The 19619-nt window shown below is 36.2% G+C and overlaps 1 protein-coding gene across 2 annotated transcripts in view; it reads right to left on the bottom strand.

Moving 5' to 3' along the window:
• LOC126458266 (uncharacterized) overlaps positions 1 to 19619 on the bottom strand; it is a 275178-nt gene that overhangs the window by 80058 nt on the left and 175501 nt on the right. For both annotated transcript variants that reach the window (XM_050095191.1, XM_050095192.1), the window contains 2 exons: positions 5816 to 5969; positions 5474 to 5619 (listed from right to left, as the gene is read on the bottom strand). In XM_050095191.1, coding sequence (XP_049951148.1) covers positions 5474 to 5619; positions 5816 to 5969 — 300 coding nt within the window. The remainder of the gene's footprint in view (positions 1 to 5473; positions 5620 to 5815; positions 5970 to 19619) is intronic.

The raw sequence follows: 19619 nt of genomic DNA, 5'->3' as shown, positions 1-19619 counted from the left end.
TACCATGCCACAGAGTAGCAAGAACCAGAAATTCCCACAAAGTAAATCCACTCAAAATATTCAATAAACTGCCAATTCATGTTCAGTCTGTGGATATAATTTTTTTTTAACTAAGTGGTACAGCAGGCTGTCAGATCATCCATTTTATGACATTAAAGAATTCTTTGAGATGCCTGAGGGGGGTATTGGCATTTAAAAGTTTTCTGTAGTTAAACATATTATTATGAGCTGTGATTAGTCATTTGTAATTACATAGCATATACCTATGTACAAGGTATACTATTCTATACAATACTGTATTATATTATAGTATAGCTTATTGTGTTAACTTTTAGAAACTATCTTGGCGTAATTTGCTAAACTGCCTTGCTTAAAATGTATACTACAATGTATTGATACTAGTTTATTTTATTATTATGTATGTACTACTACATCCTGTATGGTGAAGCCAATATCATTGTAAAATGATCTATGGTGAATAAAATTCTTGATTCTTGATGCTGATCCATTGATCAGATAGGCTTGTGAAATCTGGCAGTTTGCTTGGTGTTATTCAAGAGAAGCAGGCTGTGTGCCATCACCAGTTTTCATCATCATACAACATAAATATGACACTATACCAAACACACACACACACACACACACACACACACACACACACACACACACACACACACACACACACTACAGTTACCAAAACTCAACAGTTACACTTCAGACACAACATTCACTCTTCATGAAGGACAAGTGCCATTCATACCCAGGAAGGAAAACCTTCACAATTAGGCAGCTGAACCTATCCCTTGTGGTCTGTCATCCAACCACACCAAAGGGGTTTGCTTTACTTTGCCTTTTCTTTGATTCACTATTGGAATGCAGTGTGGATTACAACTGGCCCCATATACATCACACTGCCTGTACATTCTTCAAAAGTCACATGCAAATACAAAGAGACTGTGTCATACTATGTATGCTTGGCAGCACAAAACCTGGCCGGAGTCAATATTTTAACTTTTTTCCAAGTTACGTGGATCAATGACAAACAACTATGTATTACACTGATCACAAAAGTACAGAAAACTTGCAATTGTATGGTTGAAACAACTCAGTATAAGAATGAACTCTAAAAATGCACAAGTAAAGCTGTCCAATAAATTCCTGGTGTTACAGAGCTGAAAAAGTCAATTATTGTTGTGAGTTGGTAACAAGAATGAAACAGTGACTAGAAATGCATTGATACGGATGAAATTAACATAATGTGTAAGTAGCTCAACAGTTCTGGCTACTGATTGAAAGTGGCTGCATATTGCTGTACGTGATTCAAATCACCCTTGAGTAATAATAGTTGGTTGATATGCATGTGGAATGTATATTGTCAAGACAGAGTAGACTTCTCAACAAGAGTGTTTGTAATGACAAGGGGAAACATTTTGTTTGGAGAGGTCCCAAATGAATCCAACTACAAACTAATATGGTCAAGAGAAATCAGATGTTACCGAGCATCAGACTCAGACACATTTGGTCATTCAAAACAGCCTAAACTTGATAGCTCTGAAAGTCCCTGAACATCACAGTAGTACTATATGGCGAATTTAACCTTCCCAATATAATCAATAAGTCTGTTAAATTATGTATATTTCTGAAGTTATACGGATATATTGCCACTATATGGGATGCATGCAGAGTGGTGCAACGGTTAGTGTCATTGACTTGTGTGCTGCAGATAGCCAGTTCAAACCCAATCATCAGCAATTATTTGTCATTTACTATTTTTGGTAGGCTCTCGAAATTTCTTATGTTTGTAATGTTAGTATATTCAATGTTTGCGTAAATAACAGACTCTCCATCCACGAGTTCAGGACTTTTCTGACTGTACACTGCTGTCCATGGTTAACATGGTAAGTGTTGTAATTCACTGACGACCCCGCTTTTGGATTTGGGCTTGACTGTGGTTATGACAAAACAATATTGTCGGAAAACTGTCTCAAAGAGAACCCACCTTCAAAACAAATATTTTAGACTCCTGGCTACAGACAGAACTGATCTTTTCAAGAGTGTCAACAATGAGGGAGGGATTCAGGACAATGATGCTATTACAGGAACAACTTCTCCAAAAGCAAAAAGGTAATCAAGAAAGCTAGGAAGTATTTGTGTCTGGGCGAACTGATACATAGTTACTAAAGACTTACTTACGGGACAAATGGGGAACATTTAGTTCAGATCCAGCAAATGCAGAGCAATTGTGATTAAAGCTGAAAGACATTTTAGCTTGTGGTCCAGATAAATAAGTATCAAATACAGTTATAATACCCCAAAGATCCACCTTGGTTCAATGGCACCAATCATAAAACATTGCAAAAACAGAGATAACTACAGATTAAACCTGTATGCTGCACTAGGATTCGAATGAGAAATCTTCACAAATGTCTGGTAGACAGTTTTAATCTGCCAGGAAGCTTCATATCAGTGCACACTCCACTGTAGAATGAAACTTTCACACTAGAAACAATTTCCGAGGCTACAGCTAAGCCACATCCCTGGAATATCCTTTTTTCAGGAATATTAGTCCTGCAAGTTAGTCCGGAGAACTTCTGTGAAGTTTGATTGTGTGAGTTAAGGTAATGGCAGCAGTAGAGTTGTGAGGATGGGTCATGAATCGTGCTCTGGAGCTCAGACGATAGTGGCAAAGGTCATGGTTCAAGACAATTCAGGCACACAGTTTTAATCTGCCAGAAAGTTATATCAGCACACACTTCACTGCACAGCAAAAATTTTATTCTATATACAATTATAGTTTTGCTACAAATGATGCTATAAGGCAACTGATAGAGAAAACTTAACAGCAACTCATGAATCCGTAAGAAAGGCCACACATGACAGCTCCAGTAATTTTCACAATAAGATCCTGGAAAAAGATCAATCACAAAATCAAGGAACTTTTGGTCATATGTAAAATCAATGAACTGATCCAATTGTTATGTCTGGTCTCTTGTGGATCCATTTGGTGTTGAAACTGAGAACAGAAAACAGAAAGTATAAATATTAAATTCTGTATTTAAAAATGCATTTATGGGTGAGAATGCAGCTATACCAATGTTTGACAGCCACACAGATTCACTAACAAAAGAAACTAATACTAACATCCTTACTGAAGAACACGACTACTTAAAGTAAAGAATACACCACACCCTGATGGAATTCCAAATAGATTTTACATTGAATACACTGCTGAATTAGCCTCTTCCATGAAAAAAATCTACCTCAAAAAAGTCTACTAACAAAGTTTGACGAACCAGCTCTAAATGATGATTCTAGGAACATACTACAATGCCCTATTTATAGCTCACATAGGAATTTTGAGGACAAGATCAGGATAATTACAGCACACACGGAGGCATTCAAACACTCATTCTTCCCGTGCTCCATACATGAATGGAATGAGAAGAAGCCCTAATAACTGGTACAATGGGACATACCTTCTGCCATCACTTCACAGTGGTTTGCAATGTAGCTAAAATTCATTCCATGTTAGTACATAATTATATTATTATTTCTTAGTGGTCTAAAACAAAAAAAGGTTGTAAGTGAATTTTTAGGTTGTCATCAGTTTATTACACATATCATCAGTAGTGACCCACTTTGATTTACAGCCAACTCATTGTTGCCTCAGTATGGAAAATCAACTGCACATTATTGCATATAAGATGCATGGTGATATTTGTGTTATTGTTGGTCCAAGGCATAATTCTATGCCTAAGGTTTTGTCTTCCACTGCAGGAAATATCAGTAGAGGCTGTAACGACTCAGAAAGATGCAGAGCTTGTCTGAGTCTGTAACCTCTTTCTGAATCATTAAGGCCTCTGATGAAGTCTCCAGCAGTAGAAGATGAATTATTAGGTAGATAATTATGCCTTGGACCATGTCCTTATACCCATAAATCAAATATCAGTAATAATACAAAAAACACTCAAATCTGGAGGTGAACTTGTGACCCTCACCATATAAAGTTTTGCCATTGTCCATTTAGCTACAAAGACCAACTGTAAATGTTTTCACATTCAGTTACTATGCTGTGCACCTTTTGACAATGGGAGCATACTCCACCTGCAGGAAAGTTTTTGTCTCTTTTTAGCATAGGTATACAACAGGCTCTTCCAGCTCAAGAGCCCATGGGCAGGTAGGCATATATGGATGGAGGTGGGCAGGCTGTGGGCAAATAGCTCAAACACAAGGAATGAACATTTTATATGATGCAATGTCACATGTTGAGTTGAATAAGCACATATGATTGCAAGACCGCACATATAACAGATAAAAAAATCAACATAATTAAACAATATTAGCATTTTATTATATTTATGAAACATGACATTTCTATTTATTCACCAGTGATGAAATATTTGGCATCCAGACACAACCCGTATTGTTGCTCTTCAGTGTTGGACTGTGAAATTACTACATTCCTCCAGTCTCTTTTTTTTCTGTGACATAAAAAAAGATTGTTCACAACAAAATGTGACCTAGACAAAGACATAACATCGACCACATTTCTATGTAGCCTGGGAAGCCCTTCTAATGAAGCCATGTTACTATCGTAATAAATTTGTGCTGCTACAATATTTGTCCTTGAATGGAACGCAATGTTAGAATCTCTATACTTTTAACTATAACCTACACAAAATTTGTAAAATGACATCATGCAGTGTTTTGATAGTCTTTTTTAGAAATAAGAACATCATCTGTTGATACATAGTTAATCTGTAAGATGATACCACTGATCAAAACAGAATGAAAGCGAATGAGATTTCATGTTTCCAGTACAAAAGTGAGAATTGTTACATTCAAGCAGTGTATCAATCACTATGCACTTTCCAAAAATCAATGGTTCAGCTATTTGCTGGTGTCTCATATGTCAAAGAGATGGTAACGATGTTTGTGTAAACACTTATTCAAAATGCAGAAGATCAATGCTCAGATAATTCAAACAGCTAGGACTGTTTCCTCCTTCACAGTGTGGGAAATGAGTTCTGTTTAGTCACTGTTCAGCTAAATGCTGAAGTTTGTGACATTCTCTATGTTCACAAAACATTAAACTTTTCACAGACTTTACACTCTCACTAGCAAAACATTAATCTCAGTTAGATATACTCATACCATGACCTAGTTTTCATATAAATTCACAGCTTATCACCAGTGAAAGTAACTGGTAAACCACCACCTAAGGCACCCTGTTGTCTGTAAGTCTCTCAGTATGATTACTAGGGTAGCAATACCAATGGCATAAACTCTAAAAGGCATAAGACACATCCACATTTCTTTTGGCACAATCCATGTATTACTATGTAGATAACATGATTAAATAAATATGTATTTTTAACATCCTGAATTGGGTACCAGGCAAACCATATGGTCCATCAGACTAAAACTATTCCAACATTTGATCATACAAAGTAAAATTTAAGATTTTACTTACAGGTTTAAGGAAGCTACGGCCACAGTCAAAACAGTGGAATTGAGGCAGCTCATGTGATACTATATGTTGTTCCAATTCTACCAATGATGACAGTTCCTGAGGACATATGGGGCATTTCTCAGACCATTTTTTACATTGGTGGCAACCTGAAAGAACAATGACTCTCTTTACGCATCTGAATGTTTCCCAGCATGAAATAAACATAATATCATCAACCATAAGACGTTTGCTAAAATTTTTATTTCATTCACAACCACCAGTGGTTAAACATATTTGCATTGTGTATTTATTATTTTAAATAATTAGCATTTGTATACATTGTCAGAAAGGAGCTGAACTTACATTTATCCTTATCACTGCGGAAAGCTTGCTTACAGGTTTGACAAATATAAGGATGGGTGTGCTGAAAAATATGCAACCGAAAGAGAACGACATCAGAAAATTTTTCCTTGCAATCTGGGCACTCAGCTTCTTTCCCACTTTGTAGAATATTGTCCTGAAAAATGGAGACAAAACAAATTTCTAAATTTGGCATTCACATAATCCCATTAATATGGAAAATAATACAACTCATTGAAAAAGTGAGTAAAACAAGAGTACACATGAATTAAAACTTTTATCTGCATTAGCCAATGAGAGAAATCATCGAGTTTCATGTATAAACCTTCATTCTGACATAAAATATGATATAAGAAATGCCTTTCATTTTCTGAATAAAGAATGTATATTTGAGAGCTGCTGTGTCTAAATGGAAGAGTAGCTTCTCTTTACAAAGTATCAGAGAAAGTGATAAATGAATATCTTCGATTCAAATTTCAGTGCCAGCTCAAAAATCTCAATAAAGAAAAGAGGAAAAAGATCTTAATAACTGCTGACTACAATACAACGATCACAGCTGAAAGCAATAATATGTCCAAATTCATTGACAACATAAAAAAAACCATGGCTTCAAAGTAAACCAACTTCACTCAAGCCACTAGAGTAAACACACAGTCAGCAACTTTTATTGGTAATATTTTAACTAATCATTTGTTTGAAGATGCCGATAAATTTTGTTCACATCTGGGTATCTGTGATCACCCTAAATTATTCATTAAACTACCAAAAATTAACAGACAAATTTCACATAACAAAAGCCATATGAAAAGGAACTTCAATGAAAAAAATTCAACTATATTTAGTAATAAGTTAAGAAAGGATTTCAAGTAGCAGTAAGTCTGAACTTTTAAGTAGATATTTTGAAATGTTCAATGAAACCTTACAGCTTAGAATCATATGTAACAAAATGACTAGCAGACTTAAAATGGATAACTCCAGGTATAAAAATGTCTAGTGCCAAAAAAAGGTAATTCCACAATGAACCAAAATATAACAAAAATAGGCATTTTGCTGAGCACATTATAATGCTACATTTTAAAAAGTTATAATGGCAACTAAAACAATGGCAAACAATGACTTCATTTTACAACATAAAAGTAAGATAAAGGCAGTGTAGTCAGCTGTCAAATCAGAATGAATTGTTAAGAGTTAAGTCTTGAAATATTTAGGATTAAACTAGATGATAGTGATTGTATTTGTCAGTGTAATGAGATGGATGAACATTCTAGAACACATAAAACACTAGATAATGATTAAAAAATAAATACACAGTATTTATTTACAATACATACATTAATATGCATACATAAAGCTGTATCCTTCAGTCTCTCTAGGCAGTCTCACTCTATTCCACTCATACTGGACTTCAAATAGTTGCTAGTAGTCAAAGAAGCAATAGCATTGTTCTAAGTTCATAAGATCATGTCTTCTGTAATCTCAGCAAAATCTGAGAGTAGTCTGAGGATGATCTGTGGTGAGCTTAGTGTGAAGGCTAGAAAGATGTGTGGTCCAGTCGCAATGGTAGGCAGTGAGGTGATGCACATTTGTCATCTTCTGGTGCAGTGTGTAGCGCCACATTGCAGTGTGCGGTAAGCTCTGTACTGCAGCAGCTTGCAGCAGCCAGTTTAAATGTCACTTCTGTGGAGCTGTAAGCAGCATCCAATATGCTGAGAGCAGACAAAAAAGACCGTGTTGATATCACAACAGCCTTACTGTTAATCCAGCTCAAATATCAGAGCATTTAAATGAATTCTCCATAAACATAGTGATGGCAGATGTTATAGCAGAGTATCAGAGTAAAGTAAATCCCTTTGGACTTCATCAAGTGCCAGAGTATCTCACAGATTTTAAGAAAATTACAATAAAGGAAATAGAAAATGTTACAAGACCACTAAAAAACAAAAACTCTGTTGGTTGGGATAGGATATCCAGTAGAGGGAATAAAGCATTATATGCATAGCAGCACTTCCACTAACAGAAAGAAACAATCAACCAATCTTTTGGAAAGAGGTGGTTTCCTGGTGAGTTGAAGTATGTAGAACTCAGGCTCCTGTTCAAGAAAGAGTTGAAGAAAGACATGGGAAACTATCATCTTATTTCTAATTTTCTAATCCTCTTAAAAGTGCTGGAGAAAGTATCCGGAATCTACGTTCAAATTTTTTTTGCAAAAAATGATATTATTCTAAGTAACCAATCTGGATTCCAACATAGAAAAAACACTCTGGATGCAGTGAACAACTGCACTGAAAAAATAAGTAAAACTTCAGATCAGAAGAGTAATATTGGAAGTACTGTTTGTGATCTAACAAAAGCTTTTGACTTAGTAAAACATGCCTTGCTTATCTATGCTTATCTACAAATTAGATAAATATCAGATCAACAGCAATGCTCAGCAGTAGCTTACGTCATACCTGCATGACAGAGGGTAACTGTCTCACTGCAAATGCTGTGAATTATTATTCTAAATGGAGTACAGTATCACAAGGTATGCCTCAGGGCTCCATTCTATGGTCAAAGTTTTACCTATTCTACAAGGGGTGTTCAGAAATGGTTTACAATTGCACTGTTTTGCAAATACCGCTCAAACTATGGGCGCATCTTCTCATACAACGATGAATTGATTCTAGTACACCACACAGATGCTAGATGGCAGTTGTGAACACTGTGCATAGTGAAAGGATAGCACTTGTTTGTTGTTACATAGAGTAAACTAACGATATTCATAAATGTTTAACTGTGGTGTGTGATCAATGGTTGTCCATCAACATCGTGCTCTCGCGGGCTATGTTAACAGCAGGGTGTATTGTGACACCATTACACAATTTTCATGTACAATTCAGCAGAGGTAACAGGAAATGTGACCAAAAGGAGTGATCCTCCAGCACGACAATGTGCAGCCCCTCCCCACCAAGCAACAACAATGAAGTTGACATCACTGGAGTTCAATTTTGTGCCACACCCACCATACTCACCATATCTCACTCCATTTGATTATGCCTTATTTGATAACATGAATGATGTGCTGTGAGGTAGGAGCTTCAGCAACAATCAAGAATTGCAGGCACCTTCCTCGAGTGGATGTGTCATACTCACGAGTAATTGTTCCATGGCGCAATGCCAATGTCGTCAGGAAGGTGGTAATGGTGTAGTGAAGTTAGTGGGGAGCATGTTGAGAGATCCCATGTACATTGACTGATGTTCATTACCACTATGCCATTCGGTGACACCACAGTGGTGTTGTGTGCAAAATAGCGGTCGACTGCTGGTGACGCTACAGCTTTTCCATCTGCAGGTCTCGTACAAATTTATTCGCTTGGCACCGGCAGCACTAATTTGGATTACTTGGCTTATCACCGGCCATTCTTGACATTATCAGGAGATTATAAATTGTTAAATTTTACTAATCTCATAATTAGTTCTCATAAGTTCTCAACCCTGTTCCACTACTTTCATGAAACTTCGAAGATATACATACGTATTTATTTATTTGTATTGTCTTTGGTACTTAGTTTTTCTCTTTCATATGATATGCAGCAAAACAGTCTCTAAAATGTAACGCAACTCCACAAGACTTGCACATTAAGTTTGTTGTTCTTGTTTTTTGTCTTTGTAACATACATGGCACTTTCTTCATTTTTGTTTATCCATTTCAGAAATAAGCATTAGTTGCTGTTGCTTTATGTGACTGGAAAGACTGTCAACTGGCTCATGATGAGACGTACGCTACAAGTTTTGTTCAGAAGCAGGTACATGGTATTTTATCCATGAATCAGACACTTTCAACAAATAATTATGAAATCAGAGACTCTTGTTTTCTGTATTGAAATATTAACATGTACGGAATGCATTAAATAATGTGCAGTTAAAGAGCTACAGGTAAACTTTAATTTGACCATTTTATAGTTTCTCTGTATATGGGGAAGTAAAAAAAATATTGGTCTGCCTGATCCACTCCTTCCACGTATTTGTTGTAGTCTAATACACTGTCAAGTTATTGTGTAATTGGGTTTTCTACATTTTCTTCTGTCAGTCAAAGTGGCATTATGTATTGTATAAATCATTCGTATCATTTTAGTTTTCGAAGCTCTCCATATCTCTGCGAGTACCTTTCCATTGATGACAAGCTTCAAACACAAACACTTTTGCGTGCTTTAATTTTTCCAGAAATGCTCTATTTTACCATATCATTCCACAAACTCGAATTTTTTTTATTATTTCTTTTTTTTTCAATGAATTTCTCTGCAAGTTCTACACTGTTATAATAATTATCCATGTAGAGATGATGCCAATTTCTATAAGAAGGTGTCAACAGTTCCACCACTGTTTTTGCTAAAGGCTGTCCAGCACCAGAATATATCTTGAATGAGAAAATGTATCCCATACTCGAATCACGCAACGTCTGAATGAGTATGTCATATGTCATAATTTTTGACAGATTGTAAACTTTAAAATTTGACCCTCCATGCCATGGTATCATTACTTCACCAATTGAGATGTTTTGACTTAGATCAAAAGTTTCTTTAAACTTTCTGGAAAAATAATCAATTACATTTTGCGAAATATCGGGTGTCTATCAATGGATTTGTTGACCAATAATCGTCGATCTTTGCTTTTTTATACAGTTCCCATAAGGGTTGCAAGCCCAAACCATTTTCTAAGTTCAGGTCTCATAACATCAACAAATTTGTCATTTTTTTTTTGTCCAGTTTCCTTCCATTGCACTTTTCACTGTAGTACTTGTTGGTTTCATTGCTAATATAATCAAATAGATCGTTCCCAATATATAATCCTACAATATCCTCTACGCTCTGTGTATCTTTGGGAAATGTGTTTGGACCCAGAGGACCTTCAAATTTATTATTGGTCCTCGGTATATCAAAGTCTGACCACTGTGCACTGTCTTCTTCGCCTGATTCATCTGAATCAGTTGGCAACCGTAGTGTTTGCTGAATTCTTCTTGGAGGTATTTCACTATCTTCTGATGATTTTGCTTCACTTTCATTATTTTGATATCCAATGTCTTCTTTCCAATCAGCCAAGTCGTCTGGAACGTCAGACAAGACGTCCACACATTCATCGTAGATAATCGTATTGTCTCTTTTGTCTGCCATGATGAAAGGGCCCAAGTACTTCCAAAAACAAAAAAAACTTGTTGGCATGTGTAACTTATTGTTATCCAAACAAAACACCTACAGAATGCAAAAGATACTAATGTGCTGTCGCCGGCCACTGCGCGATACTATGCTCACGATACCAATATGGTGTCGCCAGCCACTGAGCGATACTATGCACACCACACCACTGTGGTGTCACTGACCGTTGACTGCAGTTTCGCACATGACACCACTGTGGTGTCGCTGGATGGCATAGATTTGATAAATCTGGTACAAAAAACTACTACTGTAAAACTTTTCCAAATAGCCCTCATACATAACTGACTAACTCGTACATATAAATTTCTCAGCAATTCTGTTTGCAGCTAATAATTCTGTTCTACTATAAGCTGATAATACAGAAAAAAATTCCAAACCATTAACTGTTTCCAGTTAAATGGGTAAAGCAGAACACTACAGAAACCCATTTGGTACATTTCAACAGCACAACAATCAGTTCATGGAAAAAGTTTACGTAATCAAATTCCTATAATTACATGTGGACAAGAACTTAAGCTGGAAAATCAAGTAAATACTAACAGAGGCTACTAATGTGAGTACATAAAAAAACAGCATATCATGGTTATTTTGAATTTTTCATTAAGTATGGTATTACTTTCTACGGAAGTTCAAGTAATGTATCTTGGATACTGAAGCTTCAGAAGGAAACTGTCAGATACATGTACCCTGCACACGAAAAAGAATCTTTACATCCATTATTTTGGAAACTATAAATCCTAACTCTTCCCTCCCTACACATTTCTGAAATTACAATCTCCTTACACATCAGACAAAAATTATTTGAGGAGAATCAGTTTAGTCACACTTAAAAACACAAGAAACAAAGAGAATTTTATGCTTCCCACACAGTAACTGAAATCTGACGCAGTCTCCACAGTATATGGGATGAAAATACACAATATATTAATTGGCAAAAACATACTTAAAATCTAAAGATAAGGCAGCCAAAGATTTTGTGGGAGAAATCTTATTACTCAATAGAAAAATTCATGGAGAATAAACTGATAATTTGAGTTAGCTATAACATAGTATTACATTTTTTTCGGTGTGTCTCCTGTAACCGAATTGGATAAAAAAGCTATAATTTTAATTATAACTGTTATTTACAGTTTTATTAATTAATCGCAATGATTATGCTAGATCTGAAAAGTGCCATAATAAAATAGGAACTTCCTCTCTTGTTTAATGCTGAAAGAAAGGTAAAAAATTGAATCAAACAAAGAAACAGATATTACGCCAATAAAAATAAACAAAACAGTGGTTACAGATGGCAGAGAAATAGCTAACATACACAATGATAACTATATAAATGTAGTAAAGAACTTGAACTAGAAAGAAATATTCCAAAAAAGAAGTTTACTAAGAAATTTAGAAAAATTAAGCAGGACCATGTTCTTGAAGCCAATCATAGAAGATGAACTGAGGAAAATTGTGCAGGAGCTGAAGTTCAAGAAATCAGCTATAGGTGACAAAATATCAAATCACATAATACAGGTAGTAAGTGAACCAATAATCACACAGGTCCTAGACATAACAAAAACCTCTTTCAGAGAAGGATTTTTTCCAGAAAAACGGAAGATATGCTGGGTAGTGTCAGTGTACAAAACAGGGATAAGGATGACCCCAAAAACTACAGGCCAATTTCAGTGTACCACATTTTTCAAAAATCCTGGGAATGCTTATGTATACAAGATCAGTCAATTATCTGGAGAAACATAATATTTTTGTACCATCATAGTGTGATTCCAGAAAGAGTAAATCTACAGAATCAGCAATTGGCAGTCCGACAGAGTACACTGAACAGTGCTTAGACGAAAAAAAAGTTGTATCTACAACTGTTTCTGGGTCTCTCCAAAGGACTCAACACTACTGACCACGAAATACTGATACAGAGATTGGAAACCTATAATATTGGAGGGCATGAGGGGACTGGATACAATCATACTTATGAAACGAGAAACAGCATGTGTATTGATATGGGACACATATCAGTCAGAAACCAACTGCTATTTCATCTTGTGATGAAGAAAGATGGGATATTTTTACTTCCCCTCTTGTTTTGCCATCTGCCTCCTTAAAATTCATTTTTTCAATTTTGAATTAAGTATCATTAAAATACGTGAATATAATATGCATTTTCATAGAACAGAAAGGTTGGCCCCCAGGTTTGAAGAACATAACACCAGATCTAATTTTGTGCTTAGTTTTATGTACATGATTGATTTTCCAATTTATTTCGACTATTCCTAGTTAATACTTTTGTTATAGGGGGTGAAATCAGTAACGGTTTCATAACTTAAATTCTGTTGTTGACATATAAACAAATATAAATTCTGTACTAGTTATAAACATTTGGAGGAACAACTAATAGTATTCTTAAAATATTTATTTAGCTCCATTCAAAATATGTCCAAAGTAATTAACAGTTTTCTCAAAAGTATTGTTTGCATAACAATATTTGTTAATTTCATAATTTAAACAAATAATTCAGACTAACTCTTGCAGTAGAGGAAACTGCCAAAAAGAACCAATTTTTCAATGTACTCAGCTTAATCGAATGAGTTGAGTTTTAATTGTGATTTATGTAAATTTAACTTTGAACAATGTGTAACTTCAGTATCTATTATATGGGTCCCATTTTTGGTCACGAGACAGTCAGTCCACGGCCGAGTTTCAGACAAAAAACCTGTGTTGGTTAGAACAACAACAATGCTTCAAATTAACTGTAAAATAAGTGTTAAACAATTAGGCCATGCGTAAAAACAATGACAGTGTCTGCTCCATACATACCTTTCTACTCTTCAAGAACTGTGAACTTTGTGGTTAGGTTTTACTGCTTGTATATGTTCAACAGGAAACTATTGTAGCAGTATGTGGAGGATTGCCAGCAAACTATTAATGAGGCTTATCGAAAATTAAACAACAATGCAGTGGCCATATAACTGTGCATTATTAGGGGGTTGTGAACAGTGAAATTAAAGTACTGTGAAACGCAACTGTGCACCTGTCGACTACATTATTTACAGTAGTCAGTGTTGGAAACCACAACCCATTTTTCAGCCAGTGTAGCAACGCAGTACGTTGACATCAAGGACACCAAAGGAAATAAACAAAGTACCAACCTGTTCATTAATGATATAGGTCTCGAAGAGAAAGAAAAGAAAATATTGTATGCAGGTGACATGACAATACTGAACAGTGACCAAAATGTTGGAACAGCTCAAGAGAAGAGGATTCATTTCTGCAAATGTCACAGCTCAATAGCTCACAGGGACTAGTTACAAAAACTATATATGCAGTTCTCAGAAACAAAGAGAAGGCTGTGCAAATGGGAAGAAAGGCAATCAGGATCATTTGAAGAAGAAAGACTTCTGAAACTAAAATATTGTAGTGTCTATGCCATTAAGAAGACTGATGCAATGTTACTTCGGACTGCATGTTCTGAAGGAACATTGCATTGTTCTTCTTAACAATACAGGCACTGCAGTGTCGTATTCATCCGCCGATACCAGGCAGTCACTTTGAATTAAAATGTCCTCTCCCATTTGGAAATTGAATAACGTGTGTCCGAGTACAGGCTGTGATGCAGGAGAGATGACATATAGAAATTTGTGTCAGGCCATGAGTTGTCCACAGGTAGCCAAAGTAGTTGAAGTGACCCTTCATATAAAGCATGAAATCCAAGTTTGAATCCTAGTTTGGCACAAATTTTCATTGTCGCCATTCCAAACACTTGTGTACACACCCACAACACATGGAGGAAGAATGATGTACGAAGCATTCCCCAGCTACAGACAATTCTTGAGAAAGGGCCTCAGTACTCAGGTATGAAATTACTAGGAAGCCTGCCTAAAAACCTACGTATAGTGTGCATCACAGTAACTTTCCAAAGATACTTAAGAACCATCTGATGGAAGAGGAACTTTAGTGTTGAAGAGTACTTTTTTATTTTGTTTATTTACTTGCAAAACGCTCCATTACAATACTTGTAATACTACATGTATGTACTGCATGTGTGTGTGTGTGTGTGTGTGTGTGTGTGTGTGTGTGTGTGTGTGTGGGGAGCATAATGTAGTATTTGTGTTGTATGATGATGATGAAAGATTGCAGAGAGTGAAACTTGCTGCCAGCACATAGCCTACTCCTCCCGAATAGCACGAAGGGGGCCGCAGTCTTAATGCCCCATCTGACGCATGGTTCACCATCAATAGTGTTAGCTATTTACACCAGGACATTGGCACACAGTCTGGTGATTTGAAACTTTACACCAGTACTGCTCCTCTCGTCGCCAGCCAAATACTGGCATCAAAAATTTTTACCACCAGCAGGATTTAAACCAGCTTACCCCCATGTAGAGGACCACCACAAAAGAATGCATTAGTGACCTCGGCCATAAAGACGGGTGAAGAGTTTTTGCTACATTAAATTTGTACATATTGTTATTTATAATCAATAATGTTAGAATGTAATAAAAATGGTTAGGAACTACATGATAAAGAATATTTTTTTGTTTTCAATGTGTCCTGCATGCATGTCTCTTTGCTGTATTCTATGCAGTCATACAGGATCAAATAAAACACCCCAATTTAATTCAACATATATTCAATAAGTCAAAATTTGTTTTAAATTTCTCAGAGCCCAGAAGTTGGGCACCCCGGTTTGGTAAAGATTGTCGAAGACTTCTCTGTGTCTGGGCTCTTGGTGAAGAAGATATCTTTCACTTCTTGCAACAACTTAACTCATCTTCCTAGCACAAGTTACCAGGTCCTTTTCCAAATCCAAAACCGCCTTCCTTAATACTGACCTTGAAAGCATACAAAATTTTATGCTATTTTATTGGTAACAATTTCAGTAAAAAAGCATTTGATTAATAGGAAAATCCCAAATCAGCTTGCGTATAAATTAAAAGTGTATATAGTTGTGCATTTAGGTAAAGTTGAATAGAAAAGTCATTTAGAGGGTTAGAACTATGTTTATTATGTATGAAGATTTATTACGGAGCACATCCTGTTGTGGCTGTTCAGTTTACTTGTCCAAGTTATTCCTTATGGGCTCCATGCAATGACAAAAGCTGTAATACTGTGCTTGCCATCATAGTTATTTATTTATTTATTTATTTATTCATCCGTAGACAACTTGTGTTGTATGGATGTCGTCAACTGTATACATGGAATGAGTATATATATAATAGTACTTCTGGTAGTACATATTTCTATGGTGCAACTTAATCATTTGTACACAAAACAAATACAGACCAATCTTATGTATTCTTGCATGTATTACACAAAACAAATACATACCAATCTTAATTAAAGATAAATATAAATTTACAAAGGTACTCTTGCATGAATTGAGGTGAACACATGTCATTTACAGTATTCTTTGACAGTATAGTAACATTTATCTGCTAAATAATTTTTTGCAGCTTTCCTAAAGGCATGTATTCCAGTTTCAGCTTTGATCTCCTCTGGAAGTCTATTATACATTTTTAATCCATTAAATAATAAACTATTTTGGGTTTTTGTTTTGTTTTTTCATATGAGATGCAAATGGTGGCAGGATCTAGTCCAGTGTTGGTGTATAGATCTGTTTTGTGTGTACTGGTCAATGTGTTTCTTTATATATATATCACAGTCTGAAAGATGTATTCACATGGTACTGTCAAGATTCCCATGGTTTTGAATAAATCAGTACAGTGACTCTCTTGCTGCTTTTTGTTATTATTCGTACTGCCCTCTTTCGCAGCTTGAAAATTGCTTGTATGTTCTGCACATTTGTACCCCAGAAGGTTATGCCATAACTAATTATTGAATGCACATATGCAAAGTATGTCGTCTCAGCACATGAACTATTACATACTGACATAATTATCTGGAGTGCATAGCAAGCAGTAGCAATTTTCTTTTCTAGTGCTGCAATATGGTCAGTCCAGTTAAGCTGTGAGTCAACATGCATTCCTAGGAATTTTGTGTTTGTGACACAATCTATAAGTTCATCTTTAACTCTTAGGCCTATGCTATTATGTTTTTTATTTATGTGGAAATTAATACTGTTTGTTTTTTTAATATTGAGGGTTAATTTGTTGCTTACTACCCTCTTGCATACATGATTGAGAGTTTCTTCAGCTTTGTCTCTCAATTTGTCTGGTGACTCGTCACTGATAAGGATGCTGCTATCATCTGCAAATAGTATTGCTTCCCCGTATTTGACACTCTGGGGAAAATCATTGATATATATTAGGAAGAGTATTGGCCCTAACACACTTCCCTGAGGGACTCCTATGTTAATATGTTCTGGTTTGGAAATGTGTTTTGTCAATCTGCTGAACTTCGTTTGTGAGATCTCTACACACTGTACCCTATTTTCCAAGTACGATTGAAACCAATTATTTACTGTTCCCCTTATTCCTAGTGCCTCCATTTTGTTTAGTAGTATTTTGTGGTCTACCGTGTCAAATGCTTTGCTAAGGTCAAGGAATATGCCTGTTACATGTTCACCTTCGTCAAGTGCTTCTAAGACAAAGTTTGAGAAGTGAGCTACTGCTGAACCTGTGCTTCTTCCTGGCCTGAAATCAAACTGTTCTTTACACAGTAGGTTGTACTTGTTTAGGAAATCCATTAGTCTCTTTTTCATTATATTTTCTATTACCTTGGAAAAGGATGAGAGTAATGAGATGGGCCTATAGTTTTCTATATTTTCTGGATCACCTTTCTTAAATAGAGGCAGGACTTTTGCACATTTTAAGTATTCTGGGAAGCAGCCTGCAGTGAAAGATTCATTTATGATGTGTGCCAAAGGATGTTGTATGCTGTCAATGCAGTCCTTTAGTAAGCACACTGGCACTTCATCTAAACCTGCTGATGTTTTATTCTTTAGATTCTTCACAACCATCCTTACTTCTTCTGTAGAAGTCGGTAACAGTAACACTGAGTTATCCATATAGTTCAATTTTTGATCAGGCTGTTTTTTGCCAAACTTTTGATGTAGCTTGGTAGCAACACTGCTGAAGTACTCATTTACAGTATTTACTAGTGTATTTGGGTTATGTATAATAGCACCATTATGTTTAATTTGAATGTTTACTGTTTTTAATTTATTACTGTTTGTTTCCTGTTTGGTAACAGTCCAGGCTGCTTTAATTTTATTTTCTGCCTTTTCTATAATACAGTCACTATGGGCTTTTTTTGCATCTCGTAATACTCTTCTGTATATTCTTTTGTATGTGTGGTAGTAGTTTAGGAAACCAGGATCACTATGGTAGTTTTTTAACCTGTTCGGTTGTTTGAGTGTTGCAGAGGATTTCCTTATTCCTTTGGTCACCCAGGTATTTCTTTTGTGTGAGTGTACTGCAGTTTGCACCTTTGGGAATGCTTCATCAAATCTGAGTTTAAATAGTGACATGAATTTAGAAAATTTCTTATTTACACTAGTTTCAGCATACACTTCTTCCCAAGTTATACTGTTTATTTGCTTGGCAACAAAGAGAATTCCGCACTGTATGCAACTCCAAGGAATATCAGTGACACCAACATAATACATGGCAATAATGTCAATATATATTGGATCTTTCTGAAATAGTGCTTTGTTTAGTTGGTTGAATGTCGAAGACTGAACAGAATGTCAGCCTCACAAAAAGATGCATCCTAATAACTAATCTTTTGTCTGATGCATAGTCAATGTATAATAAATTCCAATTGTAACTCCAAGTTCTCAGAACACTGCTTTCATAGACATTCGCACTGAATACAAGATTAAGGAGATTTCATCCAGTTGAGAGTTCGACAACTACTACAGAGCAGATGGTAGTTTATTTATAACACAGAAATTGTCAAAACTCTTGAAATCTCCACAAGCCTATATCCAAACATCAGTCCTTACAAAACAAAACAATGAGCAACAATACCAACACTTTGACTGCTGCCACTCCTTCCACATGAAACAATTCCTTGCCTAGAGCCTAGGCATCTATGGCAAAGTGTGTGTGCTCCACCACTGAATCAAATCACTCAACACATACACCTACAACCTTTCCCAAGCTCCCTACTTTGTAAGTACCCTACAGATCTTACTGGCTAACAAATGTTTCAGACAGCATTCTCCAGTCACCCTCTGACTAATTCAGTAAGTTCCCACTTCCAAAAATACTAAAAGCCCCATCCCCTCCAATGGCCTCATGTAACAAGTACCACCCAGCTCACAATTCTAAGTCCACCGCTGCAGACTTAGGCAGTAAAAGGGAGTCATCCCTCAGGGGCCAGAGCAGCACTGACCTTCTGCATTGGAGAGCAGCAGTTTGCAGCCAGAGTGGTACTGCCATCATCTCTCCACACCAGTGCAAACTTCTAACCCAGTAGCCATCACACACTGCAGAGTGAGGTATACAGTGTCAGCAAAATGGGACATGGTCATCAATTGGCTGTCACACCACCCCAACTTCCTCACATAATCAGCATTGCCCGTGGACTACGTGCCTCCAGAGAGCATATCCAGGGGCACCACAGCACTGTGACATTGTAATCCAAGATGAATAAAATATGTTTATCTTGTAGCAGAGATTTCCTAGCCACCCCAAACTAGCACTTCTGTCTCCACAA

This window comes from Schistocerca serialis, chromosome 2 (assembly GCF_023864345.2).
Source record: "Schistocerca serialis cubense isolate TAMUIC-IGC-003099 chromosome 2, iqSchSeri2.2, whole genome shotgun sequence".
Lineage (NCBI taxonomy): Eukaryota > Metazoa > Arthropoda > Insecta > Orthoptera > Acrididae > Schistocerca > Schistocerca serialis.
This window is presented reverse-complemented; position numbering and strand designations above follow the sequence as displayed.